This window comes from Cynocephalus volans, chromosome 3, assembly GCF_027409185.1.
Source record: "Cynocephalus volans isolate mCynVol1 chromosome 3, mCynVol1.pri, whole genome shotgun sequence".
Classification (NCBI taxonomy): domain Eukaryota; kingdom Metazoa; phylum Chordata; class Mammalia; order Dermoptera; family Cynocephalidae; genus Cynocephalus; species Cynocephalus volans.
The window spans coordinates 155,920,189-155,946,400 of NC_084462.1; the positions used below are offsets into that span (position 1 = coordinate 155,920,189).

At 37.8% G+C, this 26,212-nt stretch overlaps 1 protein-coding gene across 4 annotated transcripts; it reads right to left on the minus strand.

Annotated features, from left to right (window-relative positions):
- MLH3 (mutL homolog 3) lies at nt 1-26,142 on the minus strand. Of its 4 annotated transcripts, XM_063091324.1 has the most exons (13): nt 26,098-26,142; nt 24,634-24,828; nt 21,477-21,690; nt 17,418-17,503; nt 16,596-16,700; nt 14,664-14,736; nt 11,793-11,864; nt 10,264-10,375; nt 9,112-9,271; nt 4,233-4,256; nt 4,052-4,130; nt 1,743-1,894; nt 1-728 (listed from the first exon to the last, which is right to left on the minus strand). In XM_063091324.1, exons 2-13 carry the CDS (start codon nt 24,796-24,798, stop codon nt 585-587), a joined length of 1,386 nt encoding a protein of 461 aa, XP_062947394.1. In that variant the 5' UTR covers nt 24,799-24,828; nt 26,098-26,142; the 3' UTR covers nt 1-584. The 4 variants fall into 4 exon arrangements, with proteins under 4 accessions (XP_062947394.1, XP_062947391.1, XP_062947392.1 ...); XM_063091321.1 differs by having other exon boundaries at nt 21,477-24,828; XM_063091322.1 differs by lacking the exon at nt 26,098-26,142 and adding an exon at nt 24,979-25,050 and having other exon boundaries at nt 21,477-24,828.
- Nucleotides 26,143-26,212: the final 70 nt, after the last annotated feature.

A 26,212-nucleotide genomic window follows, 5' to 3' on the forward strand; every position in this document is an offset into this window, starting at 1 on the left:
CTCTTTTCTATCCTTGTCCTTTTTTTTTATCAATAGTTTTTATTTCTAAAATAAAATTTAACTCAAGGCCTGATGGAAGACCCCAGGTAATGTCTTTATTGAGAGCAGAGAAACTCCTTAACTCTGAGATTTAGAATGTAAAGAAGAAGCAGAGAGAAGTGAAGACTGAAGGGAAAGGAGGGAACTACTGGAGAAACACGGGCAGTCTAGGAAGGCACACTATCCCTTGGAGTTTAGTACCGATTAAATTACATAAATGCAAATTTGAAGGTTGAAAAAGATTGCACAAAAACCACACCCCTCAAACAACCAATCAGACAGTTAAGCATTAAATATTATCCCCGAATAAGTTAGAAAAGATTGATATTATAAGGCAACCTCCTGTGTCCATGAATGCAAATGAATAAACTGTCTTCAGGCTCGAATCGCATCTGGCTACTCATGTGCTCAAGAAAGACTGACAGAAAGGGCCCCGCCATTTTGAAGTTGCTCAGGTGCACTGGGCTGGTTCAGTCAAGGCTATGCTAGTATGTGCTGCTCATGCCCTCTGTTCAGAGGCACACAGTTAGCATCCATTTGGTTCCTTATGGATTAATAATTCTGTCCTCATGGTGGCTACAAGGAGGCATGGACTGCTGCAGGCTCTGCCTTGTGTCACATCCTTCTGCTTTTCCAAAGAGACGCCAAGCCTGGGCCATTTTGCGAAGTTTAGCAAGATTGGGTTTGATCTATGGGAAGAAAGAGAATAACTCTTATTAGCAATGTGAAAACCCAGGTAGCATACAAATATTTCCGAAGTATGGCTGTTCAAATCTGTTTATATTTCTAATTTCTGGTTTCAGAAAAGATTCAGATTTTTTAGGATCAGTGAGACTGAAAACTTTTAAGTCTAGATTCCCATCCCTTCAGCAATGGGGACAAAACTTTTTTCATTTTTAGTTTGTCATGTGAAATAAAGAGTTTTTAATGGAATAAAATCGACTGGATGAGTCAGACAACATTAGTACCTGAAAACTCCATTCAAGAAAAGACTTTTAGAGCCCTTAGCAGGAAAGATAAACAAAAGAAAAGATTCTGAAAAGCAGCAACACGGATATTCCTATTATGCTCTCATGTTCTCTTTCATTTAAGATTATAACAAGAACAGAAAATGTTCTTAATTTAAACCACTCTGTGCCTTTATTGCATTATCCACATCATTGTTCATGGGCTATTGAGTAATTAGGGCCAAAGCATTATGTAGAGCTCTCCTAAGCTTGGTTCCCTACCTGACGATCCTCAAACCACAACTCAATAGATCTATGGAGATGGCTGGCTACGGTCACAGGTCACCATTTCCAGCATGTACTATCAAGAAACTGGATATTTAGGCCATATTTTGCCAAAAGTGAGTTTGTTTGTGTTTCTACCAACTTTCTGTAATCTCAGGAAGAACTTCTGCATCTTATTATCAAACGTAAAGCCAGTAGGCAACAAATGTTCAGGATACCTAAGTCTGCACGTGTTAAGCTTAAAAATACAAAGCCATTATGTGGATAATCTGACAGTTCAGTCTAAACTCCATTTTGAATTTGAGCTGGAAGATGAAATGGGTAAGGCCTTATATGAAACCTCAAATGCATATTTTTCAAAACTCTGATTTCTGGAAAGGATTAAGACAGATTACGTTTGTATAGTGGAAGCTGGAAAAGAAAGAGAAGATAAACTTTGCTCCCTCCTGCTCCTGTTAGTCATTAATGTACCTGTTTTTCCTGCTCCAAGTGGTCTATGTCAGCTAATGGCAGCATAGAAGGTCTCCCATGAGCACACTGGAATGGCAGCTGGCACCAGGACAGAGCTTCAATAAGGCGATAGCTCTCCTCTAGGTTCAGGCCATCATTAAACTTAATGGCTCCTAAATGAAAGAGAGAAACAAGAAGGTGATGGTGTGTAAGGTGGAAAGCCAATGCTGACCCTGGGTCAGAGCCAAATACCTGGAAAAAGTAACATGTTTCTTAGGCTTCTTTAATGTGGCTTTAATATTGCCTGAAATTGGCACTTAACGGCTATGGATGAAACTAAGACTTCAGACTGACCTCTGTCTCTCATCTTTTCCTTATGGAGTATTTGTCTTTTTAATTCCTGTAAGAGGCGTTCTTTAACTTGTTAGGATCTTGCTTTCGGAGTTTTTCTCAAAGAGGCAAGAACAATATTTTTGCCTCCTAGGGGTTTGTGAAGTTGAGATTATCTTTTGTCAATGGACTGTCCAATAGCAATCTCTGATTGTTTCCTTACTTACAATGTCCATTTTATTTGCTTCTTTTTTTCTAATTTCCATAATAATCTTCCTAATCTAAACTCTCATATTGTTAGAACCTGCCTTATGAATATATTAATTCACTCAGTCAACAAATATTTATTAAGTGTATACTTTGTATTAGGAGCTTTGCCAGGCAGTGAATGAGACAGATGACCTCCATCTTCATGGAGCTTATGGTCTAACAGGTGAGATGAACATTAAACAAATAATTACACAACACTTTTTTTTTTTTTTTTTAAGATGACCGGTAAGGGGATCTTAACCCTTGATTTGGTGTTGTCAGCACCATGCTCACCCAGTGAGCTAACCGGCCATCCCTATATAGGGATCCAAACCCGTGGCCTTGGTGTTATCAGCGCCGCACTCTCCTGAGTGAGCCACGGGCCGGCCCTAATTACACAACAATTTAGATTATAAATATAAGTACTATAAAATACAGAATATGAATATATAGGAAGACCAAACCCAGTTAGGAGATCAGGGAAGGCTTTCCTGGCAAAAATGATATTTAAGCTGAGACCTTAGGTTAAGAAAGATATGGCTAATTGAAGAAGGAGCAGAAAGGCATTTCAGGCAGAGGAAAAGGCAGGCACAAAGGCCCGGAGACTTAGAGAAGATTAGCACACAGGAAGAACAAGAACAAAGCAGCAGGTGAAATGTAATGAGCAAGGTGGATAGTGATGTGACATGAATCTGGAGAGGCAGGCAGGGGCCAAATCATGAAGACCCTTGTAGGCCATGGTAAAGAATAAAATTTTTATCCTAAAAGCAATGGGTAGTCACTGACACAATTTAGTTAGAATGACATGCTCAGAGGGATGTCTCAAAAAAACTCCTCTGGGTGCTGAGGGAAGAATGGTTTGAAGGGGAGCCAAAACAGATGTGAGGAACTAAATAAGAGGACTCAACAGTGGCGAGAACAAGGACGTAGCAGTGGAGACACATCAAATCAGATATATTTTGAAGGCAATGATGACGAAATTTGGTGATGAGGTAGATATGAGGAGCAAAGATAGGATAAAGGGACAAAGGACTTTAGGATATTTGCAGGAGACAAACTAACAATGGACTGGTTACTAAGCTGGGAAAGATAGGAACTGAAGAGATGAGAAGGTTGATGGAGAGGATAAAACTGGGGGGAGGGGCCAGTGGATTGGAGACCCACTTGTGGCCAAATGATAGTTGCAGGGGATTCTGTAGCTGTCATGCTCCCTAACGTAAGTTCTTCCAATACCGTTTTCTGTATTTTATCATATCACCCTACTCAGGCACCCGCAATGCTTCTAATGTCTTCTGTATCAAATCTAAAGGTTTGCTGTGACCCAGGCTTCTGTTCTTTCTTACCAGCCTAATTTCTTGATACTCTTTGCTGCTCCTCATATAATTAATTTGTATTCTGCCTTTGCATCTCTGCTAGGCTGTTTCCTTGCACTGTGGTGAACCCCCCTTCCATGCTATGATTTCACGTCCCTCAGCAAATTAAAAACTCAAAACAAAATGCATCTACCCCAGAAGTTACTACTCCACTCATGTAAGTCAGTCTGTTTTATAGTCAAAGGTACGTGTTGGTATTTTGCTTTGGAAAAATAGTTTTTAGGCTTCATTTTTATGTGTATTCAGTTTCTTGATCTGAATTGTACTCTCTAAGAGGCAAGCAGTAAATGTGCCCTTCTGCTTCTGTTGTAATCACTGTATCCCTGCCAGTGCTCAGCACACAGAGACACTTAATACCTCGTGTGTGGAGGGTCTTACCATGGCAGGCTTGGGATGCCAGCACCTTCTGGACAGTCAGTGGCAATGTCCCTTGGACACCTCCTGTGGTCTGGAGTAGCTAATGCATAAACACATTATTAACAGGAAAAGGAAATGGGACAATGAAGTCTTTCATGTGTGGTTCCTCTGTGTGAAACCCCAAAATAAGAGAAAAGCTTACCTCCACTTGTTCTCGAATAAATTCCTACAAAGCAAAAAGGAAAACATACATTAACCTACTATATGTTATAACTTGTCCTTTGACAATTTACAAAATATCCCAATTTTCTTCTTTGAAATACACCTCCTGGAGAGTTCTGGCAATACAGCACTTAGGTACAAATTTATTTGTTGTAAGGCACTTTGAATATGAAATACCAAGACAATTGAATAGAACTGTTATTGAATATAGAACATATTTAGCTACTGAAACTTCTTCTGGAGATAGCTCATCAACTAATGAGGTTATGTAACTGGTGAGAGTAGCCTTGATGATTCAACCAATTCAAAATGTCAGGGAGACTTCTCACTAAGAGGCTGTCTGTTTGTATTTATAACCTTTGCTAGAACTTTGGTGTAATATTACAACAAACTAAGAATAAATACACAACAATCATCAACAAAACCAGGCACTTGGTATAACACTTGCTTAAATATCATCAACATAAGTAAATAGTCGCTTTAGTTCCCACAGGCTTTTTTTGGACAATTCTCTTCAGGTCAAAAAGCTTATTTTCCAAGGCATTTTGTTGAGAAGTTTCTCCTCCTTTGTATATCTCTGTCCCTGGGGTAAACTTTTCAATAGTTATATCCCTGTAGATATTAATATTAACAAAAGAAATCTAAAGAATTTTAAAGCAGACACTATTTCATGCTATCATTTTGTTTAACTTCTGCAGGTGAAAAAATGTTTTCAGATATGGCACATTTAGGGATTTTTTTACTCCTGGAAATGGCTACATATAAATCAGCTTCCTAAAGATTTCAACATGGTAGATTTTTTTAAAAAACAGACTGAAAAGATGCTCTCCCTCCTTCATATACACTCTAGTTTGTCATGCTTATATATGAACAGTTAGTAAGAAATAGGTAGTAGATACTAGTTAATATGTATTTTAAAAGCCACATCTTTTCCCAAACAAACCTTAACAGAAAGATATCTCATAATACCCAGCCCACTAACAAAGCTTAGTGTGGATTGAGATCCAACCTAACTTTGCTATTCTCTTGTGCTTGTATAGCTGGGACTGTAAAACATCAGTTTGTAAGCCTGGTGAAGGGGAGATAGGTCTCATTTTCAGTTCATTTCATATTTCAGTGATTCAATTAATGCTGGATAATTTAAATTATCATCAGGCTAGAAGACAAGACTTTACACAGAAGGATGTATTAATGATCTTTCAACTGCTAGGATTTAAGTAGCTACCTCCTTAAGACAGCAAAACTGTTCCAGCTTCTTCCAGAATCAACAAAATCTCTCCTGAGCAGCCGAACTTAACATAATCAAGATATTCTGAAACCATAAGCTTTGTTTCAATTTGAAGTAAACTCCTTAACAGTAGTCTTTGAAGTTACTTCAAGAAAAGTTTTCATTATAATTTTCTGGTTAAACATTTAGGGATTGAATTACAATCAAAGATTTTAACATCCTATCTTTTGGACTTAAGACAATTTGGAGCAGGAGTCTTAGAGAAAATAAGCTCTGTGGGGAGAAAAGAGCTCTACTGAAAGCAAAGCAAAGGTTGTCTGATCAAAAAGCAATTTTGGAAAGGGTGAAATCAAGGTAATCCAAAAGCTGGCACTGTTAACTGCCTCTTCCTCTTGAATGTCTCCTCACCCTTAGCCTACAAACATGCTTAAGTCTCTTAAAACAAACAAAACTCCTTACTCAGCCTTGTGTCCTGCCCCACACTTCCCGACCACCCCAACCTTTGTCTACATACAGAAGAGAGATAGAGTGATAGCTAAAGTTCTTGAAAGAGTAGTCTACTTAGCTTCACTTCCTCTCCCTTCGCCCACGCCCGACCCACTGCACTCTTGTCTTCTCCCCTCCTCGTCCCCAGGAAATGATTCCACAAGATAACCAATGTCCTCATCATAGCCAAATCCAACTTTTCTGGCATTACTTTATGGCCATTGTTGACCATTCCCTTCTTGCTTAAAACTTCCCTTGGTTTTGGCAATATTACTTTGTCCTGGTTTTCCTCCTCCCTCCATGACCAAATATTTTCAATCATCCTTACCGTTTCCGTCTTTTCAGCAGCAGCTTTCCAGACCTTTGTGAAAACACATACACCCTAAATGCTGGTGTTCCACAGGCTCTACCCTTTGCTCTCTTCCTTTTTTACTCTTCACATTCGCCCTGTACAATCTCACTTCCTCTAGGCCCTTCTCCAGCTTCTGAAATTATCAATATGTATACACTGTTAACTCTCAAATAGATAGGTACAGGCCAGATTTGGTTCCCAAGTACTAGATCTGTAAGTCTGCCTACCCAATGGATATCCCTACCTGATGGCACATTCACTGTGTCTAAACCTAGACTCATGATCTAACTACCCAGCCAGGTGTGCTCCTCCTCATTTCTTTTCTGTCACTGGCACCACCATCCTTCCAGTCATATGAGCTAGAACCCTCAGAATAAGTGTTACTTATCTTTTCTCCTTTATTCCTTTTATATTCTGTTGCTCACCAGAACCTCTCAATCCTACTTCCCAAATTATGTCTCAGATATGTTCCTCCTCTCCATTTCCACTATTATTGACTTAGTCAAATCCTCATTCTCTCTTATTTGAACCAGTGCAATAGCCTTTCAACTTCTCCCCTTGCCTCAAATCTTTCCCCGTCCCACAATTTAACCATTACTTCCATCTTATAATTTTTTAGATATTACTAAAGTAATTCAGATTTCTAGACAAATGGTAGACTGAGTTGACGTAGATTTATTTGCCTGTGCTCCAAACAGAGAGAGCTAGAGATAAAGATGGAGTAGAAACCATAATGAAAAAAGCAGGACACCATGAAAAGAACAAGCAGATTTGAAAAAGAACCAAAAAAAAAACTTCTGGAAGTAAAAAATATAGTCACTGAAATAAAAACCTCAGTGAATAAGTTAAATGTATAATTAAACAGCAGATGAAGACAGACTTTAGTTCACAGGAACATAAATGAGGAAATTTCCCAGAATGCCTCACAGAGAGATAAATCAATGGGAAATATAAAAGAGTTTAAGAGACAGGGAGAATGGACGAATAAGGTCCAGTAGACATCTGACAGGATTTCCAGGAGACAAGAAAGATTGGAGGAAGAAGCAATGTTTGAATTGATAATGACAGTACACTTCCCAAATCAAAGCACAATTCATCTCACAAAGGAAATGAAAGTAAGTCCATACAAAGATACATCATAGGGAAATTGCAGAACATCAAAGACAAAGAGAAAATCTTAAAAGCAACCAGAGAGAAAATCAGATTACCTACAGAATAATGATAATTAGATTGACAATGAACTGCAATGGCAAAAACAGAAAGTTAAAAGTCACGTAATATTTTCAAAATGCTGGGAGATAACTGGCAATGTAAAATTCTATTTTTAGCTAAACAATCATGCAAGGGTGAAGGTAAAATAAATATATTTTCAAAGACTATTTCTCATTCATGGACTCAATAAAAGATTTTGGTTATATCTGATTATTGACTACAAAATTACTGATCACCAGGGTATTCAAAACAAGGTGGAACTAAAATATTAGACAACAACATGGAAGATGGGAGGAGAATGATGGGAGATAAAGGGTTGTAAGGTTTTTATACAGTTTAGGAAGAGGATAGAGAAACAAGGCTGGCCGGATAGCTTAGCTGGTTATGAGTGCAGCCTTGTAACACCAAGGTCAAGGGTTTAGATCCCTATACCGGCCAGCTGGCCAAAAAAAAAAAAAAAAAAAAAAAAGAATTAGTTCAAAGAAGAAAGAGAAAAAATTAGCTTTAAACTTTGCTAAGCATGCGTGCTAAAACTTAAGATTAATCTCTAAAAGGATACAAGTGGAGGGCTGGCCCGTGGCTCACTTGGGAGTGTGGTGCTGACAACACCAAGGCCACGGGTTCAGATCCCTATATAGGGGTGGCCGGTTAACTCACTTGGGAGAGCGTCGTGCTGACAACACCAAGTCAAGGGTTAAGATCCCCTTACCGGTCATCTTTAAAGGATACAAATGGAATATATAACTTCTAAACCAGCAAAGAAAAGAAAAAAAGAGAAATAAAACTGTAACAGAAAACAGGAAAGGAAGGGGGAAAAGACAACAAAGACAAAATAAATTATATTTTTTGTAAAAAAAAAAAAAAAAAAAAAAAGAAACAATCAAAGGAAAACCAGTGGTCCTCTCTAACACTCCAATGCCACATCCCAGCAGTAGCTTTCAAAATCTTTACCAAAACACTTATGTAATCATATTTAAAATGTAATCTAAAATGTATCTTATTCTCCTGCTTAAAATTCTTCATTGGCTGCCTATAGGATGAAATGCAAACTACTCAGCAGAGTATGCTAAATCCCTTTATGATTTGGCCTTGACAACCTATATAGTCTCATGTAGTCCCACTACTACTCCATAAATATTTTAATTCAAGCCATATCTACTGAGAGTTACCTAAACATAGGATCTGCTTCAAGTCTCTGATATGTGTTCTTCTGTCTAGAATGCCCTTCTCTCCTCTTCTGTACTTAGCAGGTTCCTATCATTCAATAAGACTTTTCTTAAGAAAACTGCTTTTCTGTGAGTTTCCTTGACATCTACCTCCCCGGGCACACTAATCATTCTGTATTTTGAACATACACACTTTAGAGCATACCTCTACTGGCAAAATTTCACCGTACTATAATTATTTAGATGTCCTCCTTCCTCACCTTGAGCTAATTTATCTACAAATTTCTAGCACTTAGCATACCACAGGTAAGTACCATAAATGTTTATTGAATAAAAGATGAATACAGAGAATCTCTAGACAAAATATGAGGTTACTATAACTCAGCAATTTCTTCAACATCTGCAGCTATCTTACCTCCACAATACTCTTGGTCACAGTAGATCTTCCTCTTCGAAGTTCATTGGCTTCTCTTTCTACAAAACAGAGTGGTACTTTTCCCACAAGGATCATTGAATCACTAGTATCTGGAAATATAAATTCAAGGCCCAGATCCTCCAGATTTTTGTGGTAACACCTAAAGACATAAACTCAAATGTAAAAGTATTACTTCATTCACACTTCAGTTCTGGTTCCAAATACTCACAAGCTGCCACAGGTTTTTAAAGTTGTATTGTTTTTCTCACAGTATGTATGTTTGTTTAGGATTTTATTATCAAATTTCATTTTTGAATTATAGTAACCTTCATTTTTTTTCTCTTTTCTATTCAGAGAATCAATTTGTTTCTAAGTCTTGTTCCTAAGTTTTTATTCTTCACGGAGGCACTGCTAACTTCTTGTTGCTGGAACTTAAAGGAGTTTGGCACAAAGAAAAGATCTGAGAATGTTCTGAAACAACTTTAAAGCAGGGAGATAATTAACAGACCCAGGAACTGAGAAATCCTGATTAACGGATGTAAATAAATGGATCTGCCTCTAATATAAATTACGCCCCAGGGAAAAAGATTTATTGGCAATAGCATATTCCCAAAGCTGAAATAAATTGAGAGAGAATTCTCTTTTTCATTCTCAGTAATTTGTGCTGCCCAGAAGTGGGTAAATGTTCTATCTTATGACTCATTATATGATTTGCCCCTTCCTTGCATCCAGTGTTTTACTTTCTTCTCAATATGATTATGGTAATGAAAACTAAGAATCTAGAATACACCAAGACAAAGCAGAGTGGAAGCAATTACTGTAGTTACTTTGTTTTCAGAAAAAGCACAGAATAAACACTGATCCAAGAAATAAGAAGAGTGTTCTAAGCCAACTGCTGGAAAAAATTATCAGGGAAATTCTATTCTATATTCAACAGCTGTGATACAGTGGAAAGAACAGTATATGGAGTCAGAAAACCTGCCTTAGGGTGCCTGCTCTGCCACTTAATTGTTACAGCCTTAGACAAGTCAGGCAACCTCTCTTTGTCTCAGTTTCCTCATCTGAAAAATGGAACAATATTTATGCTTATAGCTCAGAGAATTATTGTGGGAATTTATACTGTTAACATCACATCCTCATGGTGGTACTAACCACAAGAGTCTCCTTTGTTCCTCTGTCACTGATATCTCTAGCGGAGGAATTACAGTAGAAGACAGTAATTTTTTCCGACCAGAGACTTGTGGCTGCTGCTTCTCATAGGAATCTATTGGAGAAAAGATGAATGGGTTAAGAGTAGGAAGGGAAGTCTTCTTGATTCAGATGAAAATGATGCATGGTAAGGCACAGCCATGATATAATTATTCTAGTCCTTAGCAGTGTTTTCAATGTTCAGTTTTAAACTTTGAATTTCCATTATTAAAGTCAAACTAATAAATATCCAGTCTGTTTACTCATTTAAGAAGTATTTTCTAAAATAAGAAATATGAGACTTAAATCTTACATTCCAGTAACACAAAGTTCCTGTAGTTAATAAATGTGGTTTTAATAACAGGTGAATTATGTGGATTACTGGAGAAATAGATGGGTTTCCCACACAATCCTATGACTTCAGATGGTCTTCTCTTTCCTTTAGAAGGGTTTCCCAGTCTCTGAAGAGAATTTGTACTATTCTCAAATGGTGCAGGGCCTGTAGAAAGTAAGTTTTTCTAGCACTGTTTTTACTATATCTTTCCCAACTCTTAGGCCTTTGTTTTGTAAGGAAAAGTGAAAATAGTAGTAATATCATTGTCATTCTAGTCCTCCCTAGGTCCTCACCTAACTCTTTGACATCAAGTTTTTTCATTACTTGACCACAGGAGTAAAGATTTTCCTGGTATTTTACTGCTTGGTGAACATGTTGCCTCAGGATGAGAAAAATGGGTAGCAAAAATTAAAAAGCATATATTGACTCTAGAATGATAAATAAAAAATTAGTGATACTGGTTGCTCTTGGGAGAGAAATTAGGTGGGATGGGGGACGAGGGTATAAAGGGGACTTTATTATATTCCCTTTTATACCTTTCAGAGTTGGATCTATTTGATTATACCACCTATTCAAAAGCAAGTTAAATTTTAAAATAAAAACAATATATTGGGCCTTCAGAGCTGTTGGTGGCCTGCCTGATGCACTGTGAAGAAGGCACACCAAGGTCACATAGGCATATGGAAGGGCATCTTTGTGCTGGATGCCATAATGAAGTACCTCTGGGTTAATAATAAATATGGCAACACGCCTTTGACCATGTAAATAAGACCCACTTGTGTGTCAGCTTTTTTTTGCTGGTCATTACAGGGATCAAACCCTGGACCTTGGTGTTATCAGCACCACATTCTAACTAACTGAGAAAACCGGCCAGCTCTCACATATTTAAATTAGTAAAGTGAACTACTGTACTACATTTTTTCAGTTAGAAGCTTCAGTTAGAGGACTTCAGCTTAATATTTTAAACATATGAAGATACTTCAAAAAGACTGTGAAAAAATTGAATTAAAAAATAATACGAATCTTTCCATGAACTTTTTTGAAACACCCTCGTACAATGCATCTTTCCTCACAAAGGTCACAGTTAGAAAAATTCTTTCAGGTATAGTAATCCTGATGGGGAGTCTCAAATGTTTTCTAATTGCAAACAGATCCTTACCAATAATAAGCTGCTCCAAACGGACGCGCTCATGGGCAGCATGCTGATCCACCAAGACTAGCAGGTTTCCACCTAGGAGATTAGCAAGGATTACTGGAGTTTTAGATTCTCAGATCCAGGTTAAAATAATCATGTTGTGTGAAGGGAGAAAAAGCTTAATTCAAACTATTTAACAGCATGAGCATAACAGAAAACATACTGAGTGGTAATAATCGTACCTTTTATTTCCTAAAAAACTGAAATTATAGGGAAAATGATAAATTTATCCCTGATGAAAAGCTCTTTAGTTCATCAGTATTTCACTTATAAAACAATGTTAAAGTCCTACATTCCTAATGTTTAAATACTGATTTTGCTTTATGAATTCCTCTTTAATATAATGAAGGATCATTAACACATTATAATAATCAGCTGACCTTGATTAGCAAGCTACTCTGAAACCCACGAAGAATGTATTTCTAGTACACTTTAGATCAGAGGCCAGTAAATTTTTTTCTGTGAAGGGCTAGAAAGTAAATATTTTAGGCTTTTTGGGTCACACAGTTTCTCATGACTACTCAACTATTCATTTTGAGCCAAAGCAGCCACAGACAATATGTGAATATTGTAGATATGTTCCAATAAATCTTTATTTGTGAACACTAAAATATGAATTTTATATAATTTTAATGTGTCAAGAACTATTATTCTCCCTTTGCTTTTTTTCCAACAATTTAAAAATGTAAAAACCATTTTTGACACCCTTGGCTGTACAATAACAGGTGATGGGTGGATTTGCCCACAGGCTGTAGTCTGCGCTGGTTTGGACTGGGGCTTCTCAAACTTTCATGGGCATACATGTCACGTGGGGATCTTATTAAAATGCAGACACAAGCTTCTACAATGCTAGCAAACTCCCAGATGATGCTGTTTACAGGCCACATTTTTGAGGAGAAAAGCTTTGGACTCTCAAATACAAGGGAGAAGGCAGAATGTCCTGACCCAAAAAGCCAAACCTATAGGGAAATCCCTTTCTCACGGACAGGAACATTGATTTTCAAAAACATTAGTATACTGTTCTAGCTTGTAATTTTATTACTCTTGACCAAAGGGTTGAGGTCTATTGCCATTGATTATATTGAAATAAAAGTTCTCCTCTTGAATTTGATCAAAATAGATAATACCTGTTTTCCTATTTTACCCTTATCCTCTTCCAGTCCCTCTCTTCCATGTCACAGACAGATTTCTGGGTCTACCCTGTGGTCTCCATTAGCATCATCAGCATCTTGCCTCATCTCTTCTCTGAAACAGCTCTCATTTGCTAAAGGCCCTAATCTCCACTGTCACAAAACCAAACGGTCCTCGTTTTATTTAGCATATGTCTCAGCAGTGTTTGGCATGAAGTCCTGGCTTTGCAACACAACATTCTTCTGTTTTCCTCATTTCTCTAGCTGTTCCTTCACAATCTCTTTTGTTGGTACACCCCTTTCTACCCAGCTGTTAGATGTTGAAATTATTCTACATTCAGGACCTCTCCTTGCTCTTTACTCTTTTTCTAGGTGATAAAATTTACACGCAGGACTTCAATGACCGACTTTATGCTGATGACTCACATTTATATCTCCATGTCTGACAGTTCTCCAGTCCAGACCTGTAATATCCAACCGCATTCTTGACATCTCTTCTTGAATATTTCAAAGAGAACTTAGGCTGACTTCATGATATTCACCCTCCCGACCTGCTCCACCTACAGCCTTGTCCTGCAGTATCATCCACTCAACTATGACAGTCATCTCCAAGCTCTGTTGACTTTATCTCCTAAATATCTTTTTTTTTTTTTTTTGTCTTTTTGTGACCGGCTGCACCGCGCTCAGCCAGTGAGTGCACCGGCCATCCTTATATAGGATCCAAACCCGCGGTGGGAGCACTGCTGCGCTCCCAGCGCTGCACTCTTCCGAGTGCGCCACGGGGTCGGCCCCTAAATATCTTTCCAATGGATTCACTTCTCTCTAGTCCACCCTGGTCCCAACTAACCATCTTTCTTTTTCTTTCTTTTTTTCTTCTCTCTTTCTCTTTCTGTCTTCTCTCTCTCTCCCTCTCTCCCTCCCTCCCTCTCTCTCTCTCCTTTCTCTTTCTGTCTTCCTTCCTTTCTTACTTTTTTGGCAGCTGCCTGGTTTCAGGGATTGAAACCTTTGACCTTGGCGTTATAACACCAAGAAACCTTCCCTGACTTCGCTGATGAAATCAAATCTCCCAGTATAGGTTCTTACAGCACCTTGTATCTCTCCTCCATAACAGGAGCTAAATTAAAATTTTATGTGTGTAATTATCTCTCTTGCATGTACATCTTTTCCCATCATTGTATCTCTAGGTCCTGGTATAGTCCCTGGCACACAATAGGTACTCAATCAATATTAGAATTACTTTGAATAGTTGAATTAATTTTATTTACAAACTATTATTGTTTTATTAAAGCAGATCACCAAGCGATTCTATGTAACTCAATAAACCTAGCAGAGTTCATTATATAACCTTCCTATTATTATACAGAAAAAACATGAAAACATTATCAAAAAGTCAAATAATATAAATTATTTTAAAGAGTGAGGTTCCAGCTTTCCCCACTCTCATTTTCACTCCCAAAGTAACTACTGTTAATAATTTAATGTGTATCTTATATATGTATATGTATATGTATATGTGTATGTATATGTACACATGTACATAAAACTAAATGTACTTCAAACTGTTGTTTCATAATATTCTTAATTTAGATTGGTTTTCTCTAAGCTGTCCAAATCATTGAAATTGTATTGTATACCAAAAATAACCTTAAAAGAAGGTTATCAGAAGACCATCTGGTTATTAGTCAAGGCTAACCTCCATTCTTACCTGCCTTGTCATTCTCTTCGGTCTTAGTGCTCATTAAACAGGCAATAAACTTGTTATCCACTTGCTGGAGAACCTGCCATACATTCAAATAAGTAGTACAACACTAAATAAAAATTAACAAAGGTTTATCTATATAAAAAGAGACAAACTGTACTTTATTTAGAGTTGTTTGCATTATAACACTCATATCTAAGACTGAGGTAAGGTGCTGATGAATCTAAGGGAGTCATTAGGAAGGATAAAAGGATGGGCAAGTACATGTTGTTTTGCCTCCCACGGATTTGTCACCCCTTTCCCCCTGGGTGATGGAGCCGCCAAAGATTACTCAAAGCCCATCTCTTCCGAGAAGTGAAAAGCCCCCAAAAGGGGCTAATCTCCTGGAACCCTAAAGATAGAGGCATTCCTCCCATTTGGGAAGTTAACCACGAACTGGGGTTCTTTTCCCACATTTATTCTCCAGATCAGGAAGTTACAGGAAGAGAACACAGGTGGGGTTTTTGCTAAGTATATTTTAACAAGTTTAACAATAGAAGCTGGTAACATTCAGTAAAACAAGCAAAGTGACATTCCATAATGCAATTTTCAAGAAATTAAGTTGATCCACCAATAAAAGCTTGATCTTAGCAAACATTCTCTTCTTACAGCAATTTCCCAGTATCTTTACATATCAATCAGTGACCTGTCTGTCCTTTGAGCCAGCAACCTTGCTGTGCTACGATTCTTTATCTTACAACAGAGACTAGCCTGGGGAAAATTTCCTATCCTTTGCAAGGCTAACATTTGAAACTGCAAGGCTTTGGAAAACCAGGCCCTGTGAAGTACATTTGCTTTATGTATACTCCATATCTGCCTCTATCTTGAGGGTACCGGGAGAATAACCCCTTTTTGGGACTTCTCACTGCTCAGAAGAGATGGGCTTTGAGTAATCTTTGGTGGCTCCGTCACCCAGGGGAATAAGGGTGACAAATCTGTGGGAGGCAAAGCAACAAGCACAGTGATCAGAAGACATAAAAGGCGAGAGACTATAAAGGAAGACTGACTAAGGCATTTAACAGAGAGATGCTGACAAAACTAGGGTAGATCTGAAATGTTCCCAACAGAATGATTATTAATAATAGGTAAAATGACCAGAGAATTATTAATATAACCAGAGACTGCTAACAAATAGGGCTGAAATAAATTTTTAAAATGTATGCAAAAGCAAGGAAAACCATTTAGAGAAGCTAGTCCATTAAAGTAATAAGTTAAAAGCCACTGGTGGCTTTAGACCTTGGTGGATCCTCTCTGTCCAGGTACATGGGGATCCCCCAATACCCCCTAATCTATACCACTGCCCCAGGGTCTATTTCTGGATCAACTACTCATTTGCTCTGGTACCAGGTCAATGCCAGGTTAGGAGTTTATCTAGAACTGTCTAAATTCCTAGTTATTTTCAAGACAGCCAAAATGGTGTATAGCGAGCAAAGCAGAAAAGCAGATGAGACAGGGTCTCTTTTGTTAATGGAACTCCTTAATCTGGGGTTTCCTAAGGCTTGGTAGCCTCACACAATAGAGGGTCATTTAAAAAAGGGCATTGTTGCCTATTTAAGGATAATATCTCTAAAGCATTTTGTTGATGTATAAATTATTGTAAAATATAAAGTCAATATATAATCTTCTGCAGAAATACCTTAACAATCCTTGAAAGTGTGAGCCCAAATCTATAATTCACTCTCTGCAAACCTGCTTATACTATTAAAGACATTTCTTTCTTTGTAATTATGATTAATCCCTTGCTTTTTATTTTGATGATAAAAGTTCCAGTAAGATTAAAACAACAACATGTGTTTTGACCAGGGTGGTCTATATCATTAAATAAATCTAATTTCAGAAGAGTTAGTCTAGCTTAGACCTTCTATATATTTTAATGAGATTTCAAAGTCAATCTTTTACCTGCATTGAATGAATCATTTCTTTGGTGAAACGATAGGGATACAAGATGTTGTGAATTTTAACTGCTAAGCTCTCAGCCTGGCCACTGCTTACATCAACAGCAACCTAGAAAGACCCAGAACAAACATCATTTAAATTTTAATTTTTTATGTCTGCAGAACTGTTTTATAAAAGATACCAAAGTGCTTTTAAAACATTAATTTTCATATAACCTACCAGAGGTGGGTTGGATTCAGGGAACTTACAGAAATTCAAAAGGCTCTGTGAAAAATTAGTCTTAAAAATTTTTGTTAATAGACAAAATTACTGACAAAAACCAATATTGTTTCAGAACAACAATTTGTCTATGCTCTATGATCAAGTCCTTAAAGACATCTTAACTGAAGACTCAGTATTCAGAAGCTCATCTATTATACAACCTCATCAGTGATAACACACTGAGGAGAGAACATACTCCAGGTCCAATGATGAACTGTTCCTTCAGTAGAAGATTCACTACTTTATCTAATGATAACAGTTTTATTATCACCACCCTGAATACTTTGCCAAAGCTGCAAGTCAGGGTTTCTAAGAGTGGTAAACACATTCACTATTCACACACTGATTATACAAGTTTAATCCAAAATGCCTGAGATCCCCAAATGCTATGAATTCTGATTCCTCCTCTCTACATTAAACATTAATTACCAAATAAATTATTTGGAAACATGCTCAGTTTTGCATTCATAATTACAAATCAGTATAGTCATTCATGCCCATTCTGATTTTAAATGAAATTCTAACTTTAAAATAACAGGCAAAGAAAAATTGCTGCAGACCCACCTCTGGATAACGGGCAAATACTGGATTGTCCCACTCTGAGAACAAAGACTGAAGTGATTCACTACCAACAGCTTCATCCACTGTATCTAGGGCAAAAAGGGACAGGTAAAGTAGGCATCAAGAGCCCCAGGGAAAAGGGTGAATGGCATCTTTTGTTTTGGGTGCGGCAGTATCAAGAACAAAACTCAGACACGTTGTTCCTATATTCTACAAATGTTCAGTATTTGCAGTATCTCTAAATTGTTTTGATCTGTTACTTTTTAAACTAGTGTCGATGACTGTATCTCTGGCCTTATAGCTTTTCTCCAAACTGCTTACAAGAGATATCTCAGAATACAAGCCCAGAAGTCCAAGACTATGGCTCAAATTAGTAACCTCACTGCCTTTAGGTAAAATAAACCTTATCTTTTACAAATAAATAAAAAATAATAGATGTCTGTAGCTTTTTTCAAAGAGTTTTGCTTAAATAAAACTACTGCAATATGGAATGCAACTCCAATCTTTTACAAACAAATAAAAAATAACAGATGTCTGTAGCTTTTTTCAAAGGGTTTTGCTTAGATAAAACTACTGCAATATGGAATGCAACCCCAATCTTTTTAAAAATAAACATTTCTCCAATCATGTGACATCACAGACTATGCATAATCACCCAGTATTGACCTCAAGTCTGGAAAAGTAATTTCTGATCTAAACGCATGCACTGAATTACTTGGTTCTGCTGTTAAATAGGGCCATGGGGAGTTCCCGGTTCCAGTAAGGCACAGCTGGCACCGATCAAGCTTAATGCAATCCTGCTTTGTTTTTTGCATTAGGTGGTACACTGTGTACTGGGTGTCACGACAATCTCTGTTAATGCTCCTACCTCTGTTATTCTGTCTCATCATAGTTCTCTCTTTCTGAGCTCTTGGAAGGAAAGGAAGAACAAGGTCGCTTCTAAAAGGATGACACCTGTACTGAGACCCTAAATATAAAAAAGAAAAACCTAGAAATTTGAGTTCAAAGTATAAACTATTAAAAAATTAAATTACATAAAAACTTTCTGCACAAACTGAATCAAGACATAAGGTGGACTACTAAACACTTGATTAAGAATCAGAAGTTCTTTAGGGAAATTATTCTGCTCACTTAGGAATCTACATTAATGCTTAGTCCCATTATTCATCTATTCCATAGAGAATGAAGACCTAGAATAGGTCACGGTGATCCTCAATGGGGGGGCAATTTTGCATGGGGTAGGGGAACATCTGGCAACGTCTTGAGACGTTTTTTGTTGTCACAACTTAGGAAAAGGGTGCTACTGGCATCTAGCAGATAAAGGCCAGGGATGCTGCTAAATATTCTACAATGCATAGGACATACCCTACAATAAAGAATTATCAAGAGAAACCTTGTATTAGACATATAGTGGTACTTAACTGTCACCCACAATTTGGTATAGGCTTCACAAATCTCCACTTTATATGTCTCTTATCCCCAACATATGTTGGGGATAACATTTATCTCATTATATTACAATTATGTTTAGATAGCTGTCTTCCCTAATGTACTGAACTCCTCAAAGCAAAGTCAGTTAATCTGCGATGTGACAGCACCTAGCACAGTGTGAACGATCAACAAATGTTGAACGGGCTGGCTGGTTAGCTCACTAGGTTAAAGCGTGGTTTCCCCATACCAGCCAACCACCAAAAAAACACAAAGAAATGCCACAAATACTGAATGAATAGATGAATGAATGAAAGGTTCTCAATTCAAACTTCAAAGTCTGGTAAAATCTGGCCCCAATTCTACCCTTCTCTCTGAAGGATAATCAGATTTGAGTTTTAAAAACAATGCTGAATTTGACAGTTGTTTGTTTGTTTGTTTTAAAGATGACCAGAAAGGGGATCTTAACCCTTGACTTGGTGTTGTCAGCACCAGGCTCCCCCAAGTGAGCTAACCGGCCATTCCTATATAGGATCCGAACCCGTGGCCTTGGTGTTATCAGCACCGCACTCTCCCAAGTGAGCCACGGGCTGGCCCTTTGACAGTTTTTGCAGTCAAATGCTCTACCCCTGAGCTACACCCCCATGGCCCTTTGACAGTTTTTGAACAGGAGCAAAACATGATGTAAGTATTATTTCAAAAAGATAAATCTGTTGGAAAAAAACTGGAGAGAGAGAGGTTAAGAATGATTAAATGAAGATATGAGAAGGAATAAGATTGTATTGTTGGTAATGGAAAGGACTGAGTTAAAGACATTTTAAAGAAAAAATTGCTAGGGCTTGGGGATTGACACCACTCCATAAAATTACCTTTACAGATCCTCTCTTCTGTATGATAAAATTTACCTATTAATTAATCTCATGTAACATTTTTATGTATGGCTCAACAATGTCCTTATGTCCTGCTGTACGTCAGCAATTTTCAGAAAGGCAACATTCTATGCTATGTGAACAGAGAGTGTTAAGGAGCCATCTTTCCATAGAGCTTGTTTCTATACCAAAAATATTTTTCATTAGGAAATTGAGTTAACATGACCTTCAAAATCGCACTACAAGATATGCTAATCCAGAAAGTTAAGTACACTGAAGTGTTTTAAACATCTAGATTTATTTAACAGGAGCAGATGTTTATATTGAGTACGGCAGTAAGATTTCCCTCTTTGTTTTAGCAACAACTATCTCACAGTTTAATGTAATCCAGTTATTTTTTGGCACTGTATTGGAAGCAGCTGCATTTCAGGAAGATGAAGTGCCAGTGCCTTAGATTTACCTCTGATAAGCATTCAGCATAAGTCAGGACATAAAACTACAATAGATTGAAAGGCACATAAAGTTGCTTTAGGAGCAACTTGATAGTCTCAGGAGCAATACTGAAAGAAAATGGTTTTCTACTCCTATTTAATACTTTGAAAGTTACTACAGTGATTATTTTTTCACCAGGAAAATACTGAAAAACACTGAAAAGTAAAGGTCTTATTTAACCTTAAATAAATCAGAGACTCCTGCTAGAGATAGTAGTCATACTAAGGAGAAATTATAAATTGACTTGCAATTACATTCATACAATTTACATTCTTTTGCCACATTTAAGACTTTTTATATGTAAGCAGATTTCATGTTTATCCTCCTAGGGCAAAGCCAAGATGATAGCCAGATGGAATTCAGCTTTACCATTTCCCAACATGTGGCTCTCAATACACTGCCAAAACAATGTCACTTTTAATGCTGACTGAGACCTGAGAACCCAGAATCCTAGTCCAGGCTCTAATGTAGCCTTGTGGTGTGGTCTAAAAGCCACATTATTGTCTTCCTGAATAACAGCTACTTATACCATAAACAGATCAAGTGGATTGCCATATACATTATCATATAAAGTATATTTGAAAAGTACAGTTACAGAAGTACATACTTAAGCTATATTTTGAAAAATGTACAAGCAAGTACTACTTTCTGGGGGAAAAAAAAATATAGTGCTGTACTGAGCCACAGATTTTACTGGGAAACCTAGGATGATTGCAGAATCATTCTGTTCCTTAATCTGAGAACCACAGAAAGAAACTTCCAAAAAAATACCACATTGGCACTGTAGGTGACTTTAAAGACAATTTTCTAGATCTGTGTGTTTGGGAGGGAAGGGAGAGTAGGGTAGGAAAGCAGTTGCATTTCATCTTCTTAGCTATTAATAGTACCGTCTGCATTAAAATTTGACTGTCTCACCCTCTCTTACACATACATACACCCATAGACACATATACATACACTTATATCCCATATCAGTTTTTCATTGTTTCTATATTTAAATAGTGTTGAACCTAGAGAATCTTCATACACCATAAATTTAACATATATTTTGTATGTTTAGTCTTCAAAATGTTCTATCTGCTGAGATCTTTTTTTTTAAATTAGCATATTCACTGTTACAAGTCATACTTATTCTTTATGCCCCTTACCCAATCTCTTCCCTTCTCTCTCTCCCTCCCCCTGAGACCATCTCTTTGAACAATGATTATCTTACTCTTTGGCCATTATTCCCATCTTTGAAAGCATTTCATGCCAGTGAACACTATATACTTACCATTCTCAAGTATGACATCCACAGCCACAGTTGTCAGGTCTTTGGTACAAGCAGTCTGAATGTCCTCAGTAGGAGCAACGAATGTGCTAAGTCCAGTAATTTTGTTGATATAAACCATTCTTCCCAGGGCTACATCAAAATGCTGCTGCCAATCCGAAGAACATGTGTTTGACTCTTCATTTTCAGAACAAGCTCTTGCTTTAGATTTCTCACTCTGAAAACAAATTCCATTTTGGTCAGCTGTGGAATCTCCTACCTGACTCATTAACATTCTGCTGGGAGAGTCGGGACTTTCTATTTGTTGTTCCGAAGCTCTGACAAGAACATCTGAATCTTTATTGATAACTTTAGAATTACAGGGTAATACCAAAGGAGTTTCTGATATTACAGAGTTCTCTGTGGTACTGTTGTTAAAATGTGTTTCACTATCTTTATTGAAGGAATTATCCTGTGTGACAGATTCTGACACTGGGATGATGCTCCTCTCTGTTTTTTTATGCTCATTTTTAAATAACTTACAAAAATCTAGGGTTAGCCTACTGCACAAGTCACTGTCTATCCTACAAGAATCTGAATTTGGAAGTTCATTTAAATGACTCATCATCTCCATTGTTTGAGTCTCTTTTTCCGACCCCTTCAATCTGGATAATTTAGAGGCTAGTGATTCAGCTGACTTCTCAACATCCAAAGCCTTTCTGTTAACGTGAGATAACTCCTGTAGAGTTATAGGACTTTCTCTCAAACAAGGAATCTGTTGTTCCAAACAATCTTCTTCCTTGGACAATGGAAACTTCTCTGAGTAAAGGATGTGACTTACTGGTTGACAACTATCATGTGAATCATTATGCTTCATAGTTGTGATTTTACAAATATCAGAATTGTGTAAGTGGTCCTTGTCCTTGGGTGGAATGTCAGGTTCAACTGGAGGACTGAGATTAATAGTGACTTCAATATTATTTTCCAGCACTTCTGTATCCACAGGATTTTTAACCTTCCCAAATTGCCTCTTAAACTTCTCTAAAGATCCTAGTTGTGAACTCAAGCATAGCTTCTTACGTGCTGTGAGTTTGGAGGAACCAACCATTTTATCTGTGTTTTTACTACCATTTGAAACATGTCTATACCAAGGGAAAGAAGACGATGTATCAGTTAATAAGCAACCTGTGTGTGATTTTTTACTATCTTCCTGAAAAATAGCAAAATTTTTATAAGTTCCTACAAGTTTGTTCTCTAGCCCATAACTTATATCTGTTCTGCAAAATTTCTTGTTGGGCAGTTGAGCAGATTCTTTACTTAAAGTACTGGTTAAATCTTCAACGTTTGGAGTCTCGACTGAATGATGTGTTCCATTTCCAAATGTTTCTTGGGCATTTGCAGGACCAGGTTGAACATACTTTTTAAATGAATGTTCTGTTTCAGTTGATTTAGTTTGCTCATTTTGTACCACATGAGTTATAAAGCCAGTGGAACATAATTTAACTTGTCCATAACTAAAAACATTTATTCTTCCCCAGTTACTGGGTTCTTTTTTTTTCTCTTTCTCTCTCTGCGGACTATGTACTCTCAGTAATGTTGTCTCAAAAGGCAGAGGTTGGTATCCCATTTCAGTAGCATCTTTAAATCTCTCTAGTTGATTCTGAATTCTATTATTTTTCTGGATGCTGGCAGCCATGCCATTAACAGTAGTACCTACTTTCTGTATTTCTAGATCTTCTGCACCCTCCTCAAAGTGATGTGGTGCCTGAAAAGGGCTTGAAAACATTTCTGAACTTGTTCCACATGGATTTTCTAATGAGTTATTTTCCAAGCAAGATTTTTTATGTTTCTCATTTTTTCCTGATTCTGATGCTTCAACTGTCTCTTGTTCTAACATCCTTGATTCTGAACAAGAGCTATCTTTGTTGTGTAAAGATGACTCTGTCATTTTACCATGGCCTGGGCCATCTGATTCATAAGTGCATAAAAATGAATCATCTGTCATTTTTTTGATAGCTCCTGAATCCCTTGACTTCTCTGTGTTTATGTTTCCTATAGTAGCTTTTCTTTTCACAGCTTTTGACTGCAAATTAAACATTTCATAGGAATCCAAAATATTATTACATGCCTCCTGGAAACTTCCCTTGTCACACTTCTCATCAGAGTAGACATGCTTCTGAAGAGTAGCACCAAATAAACTAAAATCATTATCTTCAATAAATTCCTTAATGTCCTCACCTGATAATTCCACAAATAATTTTTCTTGCTTTAAAAACATTTTCACTCCTTCCTGAATGCAAACCAAGAGAGTATCCCAGTTCTGAAACTCAATCAGAGTTTTTGCTGGCTCCATGCATACATCATATTCACAGAATTGGCACTGCACATTTATTACATATATCCCATGGAGTTCTGGGGTAGACCGATGCCGAGGACCTGAATTCATTTGCCTACTGGTAGAGCCATTCTTTGGCTTGCATATAACACTTTCTTTCCTTAATAAAAAGTCAATTAGTTTATGCAGCTTTGTCCTTAAAACTAGTCTTTTGTTCACAAACAAAAACTGCATATTCTTATTATAATGTGCTTCAGAGCTGATATAGCCACTAATGTCAAACTCCTTATATTTAAAATTTATTTCTCTTAACTTTTGGGACTTACCCAGTCCATAAATTTGACAAAATCGGGAACATATGTCTTTGGTTCTAGGGAGCTGAAGAACCATGGAACCAGAAACATCATTTCTCAAAGAGAAAGAAATGGAAGGGTGCATGAGTGAGAGAGCTTCTATTCTCTGCCTAACCTTCTCAAACTCTAGTCTAGGATCCATGCATTTTCTCCTTACAGGTAACTGGTAAAATAGGTTATATACTGTTACTGTTGTCCCAGCACTTGGTCTAGTCAAATCAGCTTCACAGGCTTTCAGGGCTTTTCCATTCTGAAACAGTTTCACAAAAGTTTTCATTGTACTGTTTTTCTTGGATGAAATTTCCACAGCGCTGGCCATGTCAGCTATACTTGCCAAGGCCTCCCCTCGGAAACCATAAAACCTTGGGTTCTCCAAGTCCTGTACCGAGTTGCATTTACTAGTGAAGTAACGATTTCCCACCTTGTCTACATCATCACTCCCCATCCCAAATCCATTGTCTATCACTTGAACTTGGAAGGTCTCCATATTTACCCTGATGGCCACACATTTTGCTTCAGCATCAACACTATTGAGAGCAAGTTCCTCAACACATTGGCCTAGGGAGCTTATGGCCAGACCAGAACGCAATTTGGCTTGTACTTCAACTGACAAACACTTGATCATGGCAGGTAGAGAGCTGGTGAGAATGCCAGGCATTGGTTTCCTTCTCTAACTGGAAATAATTGCCTATGGGAGGAAAAAAACACACACACACTATTAAAGCTTCAGAGATATAAAGCATTACCCATTTTTCTCAAGCATTATGAAGAAATATCATTTGAGGTAAATGAAATCTTTTTTATTAAACCAAATTGTGAAAACAAAACAAAATTATACCTCTGATCTCTAGGCAGATCACACAGCTCATGCTTGATGTAATGAGTTAAACATCCAAAGGAGCATTCATAATTTCATAATTTTCACTGCTCCTTTCTAAATCCCACATGCCCTAAAGTGAAATCATAATTACACTTGAAGTTGACCCAGAAAGACAGTATTGAAAATTCTAACCGCATCACCAAAAACAGATGCCTAAATTAAATTCAGTTAAGAAACATTAGCTAGAGATTATTCATGAAATAAAATGTCCAAGCTAGTTTCATAACGTTTATACATTACACAATAACTATGACTTTTAGAAAAAAACTTATAATGAAGTGCTAAGACATTGTAATGAGAAAGATGAAAAAGCAACAGGAGGAAGTAAAAGCAAACTGTATCAAGGAGAGATGGGCATTAAGAGATTATTATTATTACTGGTTAAATGCAGTTGCCTAGGGAAAGGATAAGGCAGGAAAATTCCTTTTCATATAAGCTTTTCTTTACCATCTGATTTTTAAATCTTGTTCACGCATTACTTTGAAAAAAAGCCTTTAGAAGGTTCTTACTAATACTCTTTTTTGGTCTTTACAGGTGGGCATAAAACACCTTGGCAATAATAAAGATAGCACGGGGTTGTCTGAACTTGATTTTAAGTTTTCTTGCAAGTAAAAAAAAAAAAAGAAAAAAGATTCTAGAGCCATTAAATGTCCCCCTTTCTTCCTAAGTGAGACAGCAGCACGGGCTGGACCTCTCGCAGGTGGTAGGGTTGTTTTTCCAAACCAGGGCAGATCAGGGCTATAACTGCGGTACTTCTGACCACTTCTAAGGTAACGAATCGGCATTTCCTGATTACATCCCAGTCCGTTCAGGGCCGCAGAGCCAGGGACACACGGGACGAATCGGCCGGTCCAGAGCTAGGAAAGCCGAAAGCCGGGTGGGCCGAGCAGGCCGCGCTCCCCGGCCGCCTCAGGCTCCGCCCCGCCCTCCCGGCCCCCGCCTCGGGCCCCCGCGCCCGCAGCGCGGCCCTTGCACCTCTGTCTCCGAAAAGCCAGCCCATAGCGGTCACCAGGACCCGCCTCGAGTTAGAGGAGCACCCGGAATCAGCCCTGCGTTCCGTGCTTTCCCCCAAGTCACCTCATTCACGCTTCACCAATTCTAGGATACCAACCGCCTCACGAGCCGGACGCGCGCACTTGGCTGGCGAGGCTCGTGCACGCCCGAGCCCACGAGCATGCGCTTCTGCGGGACT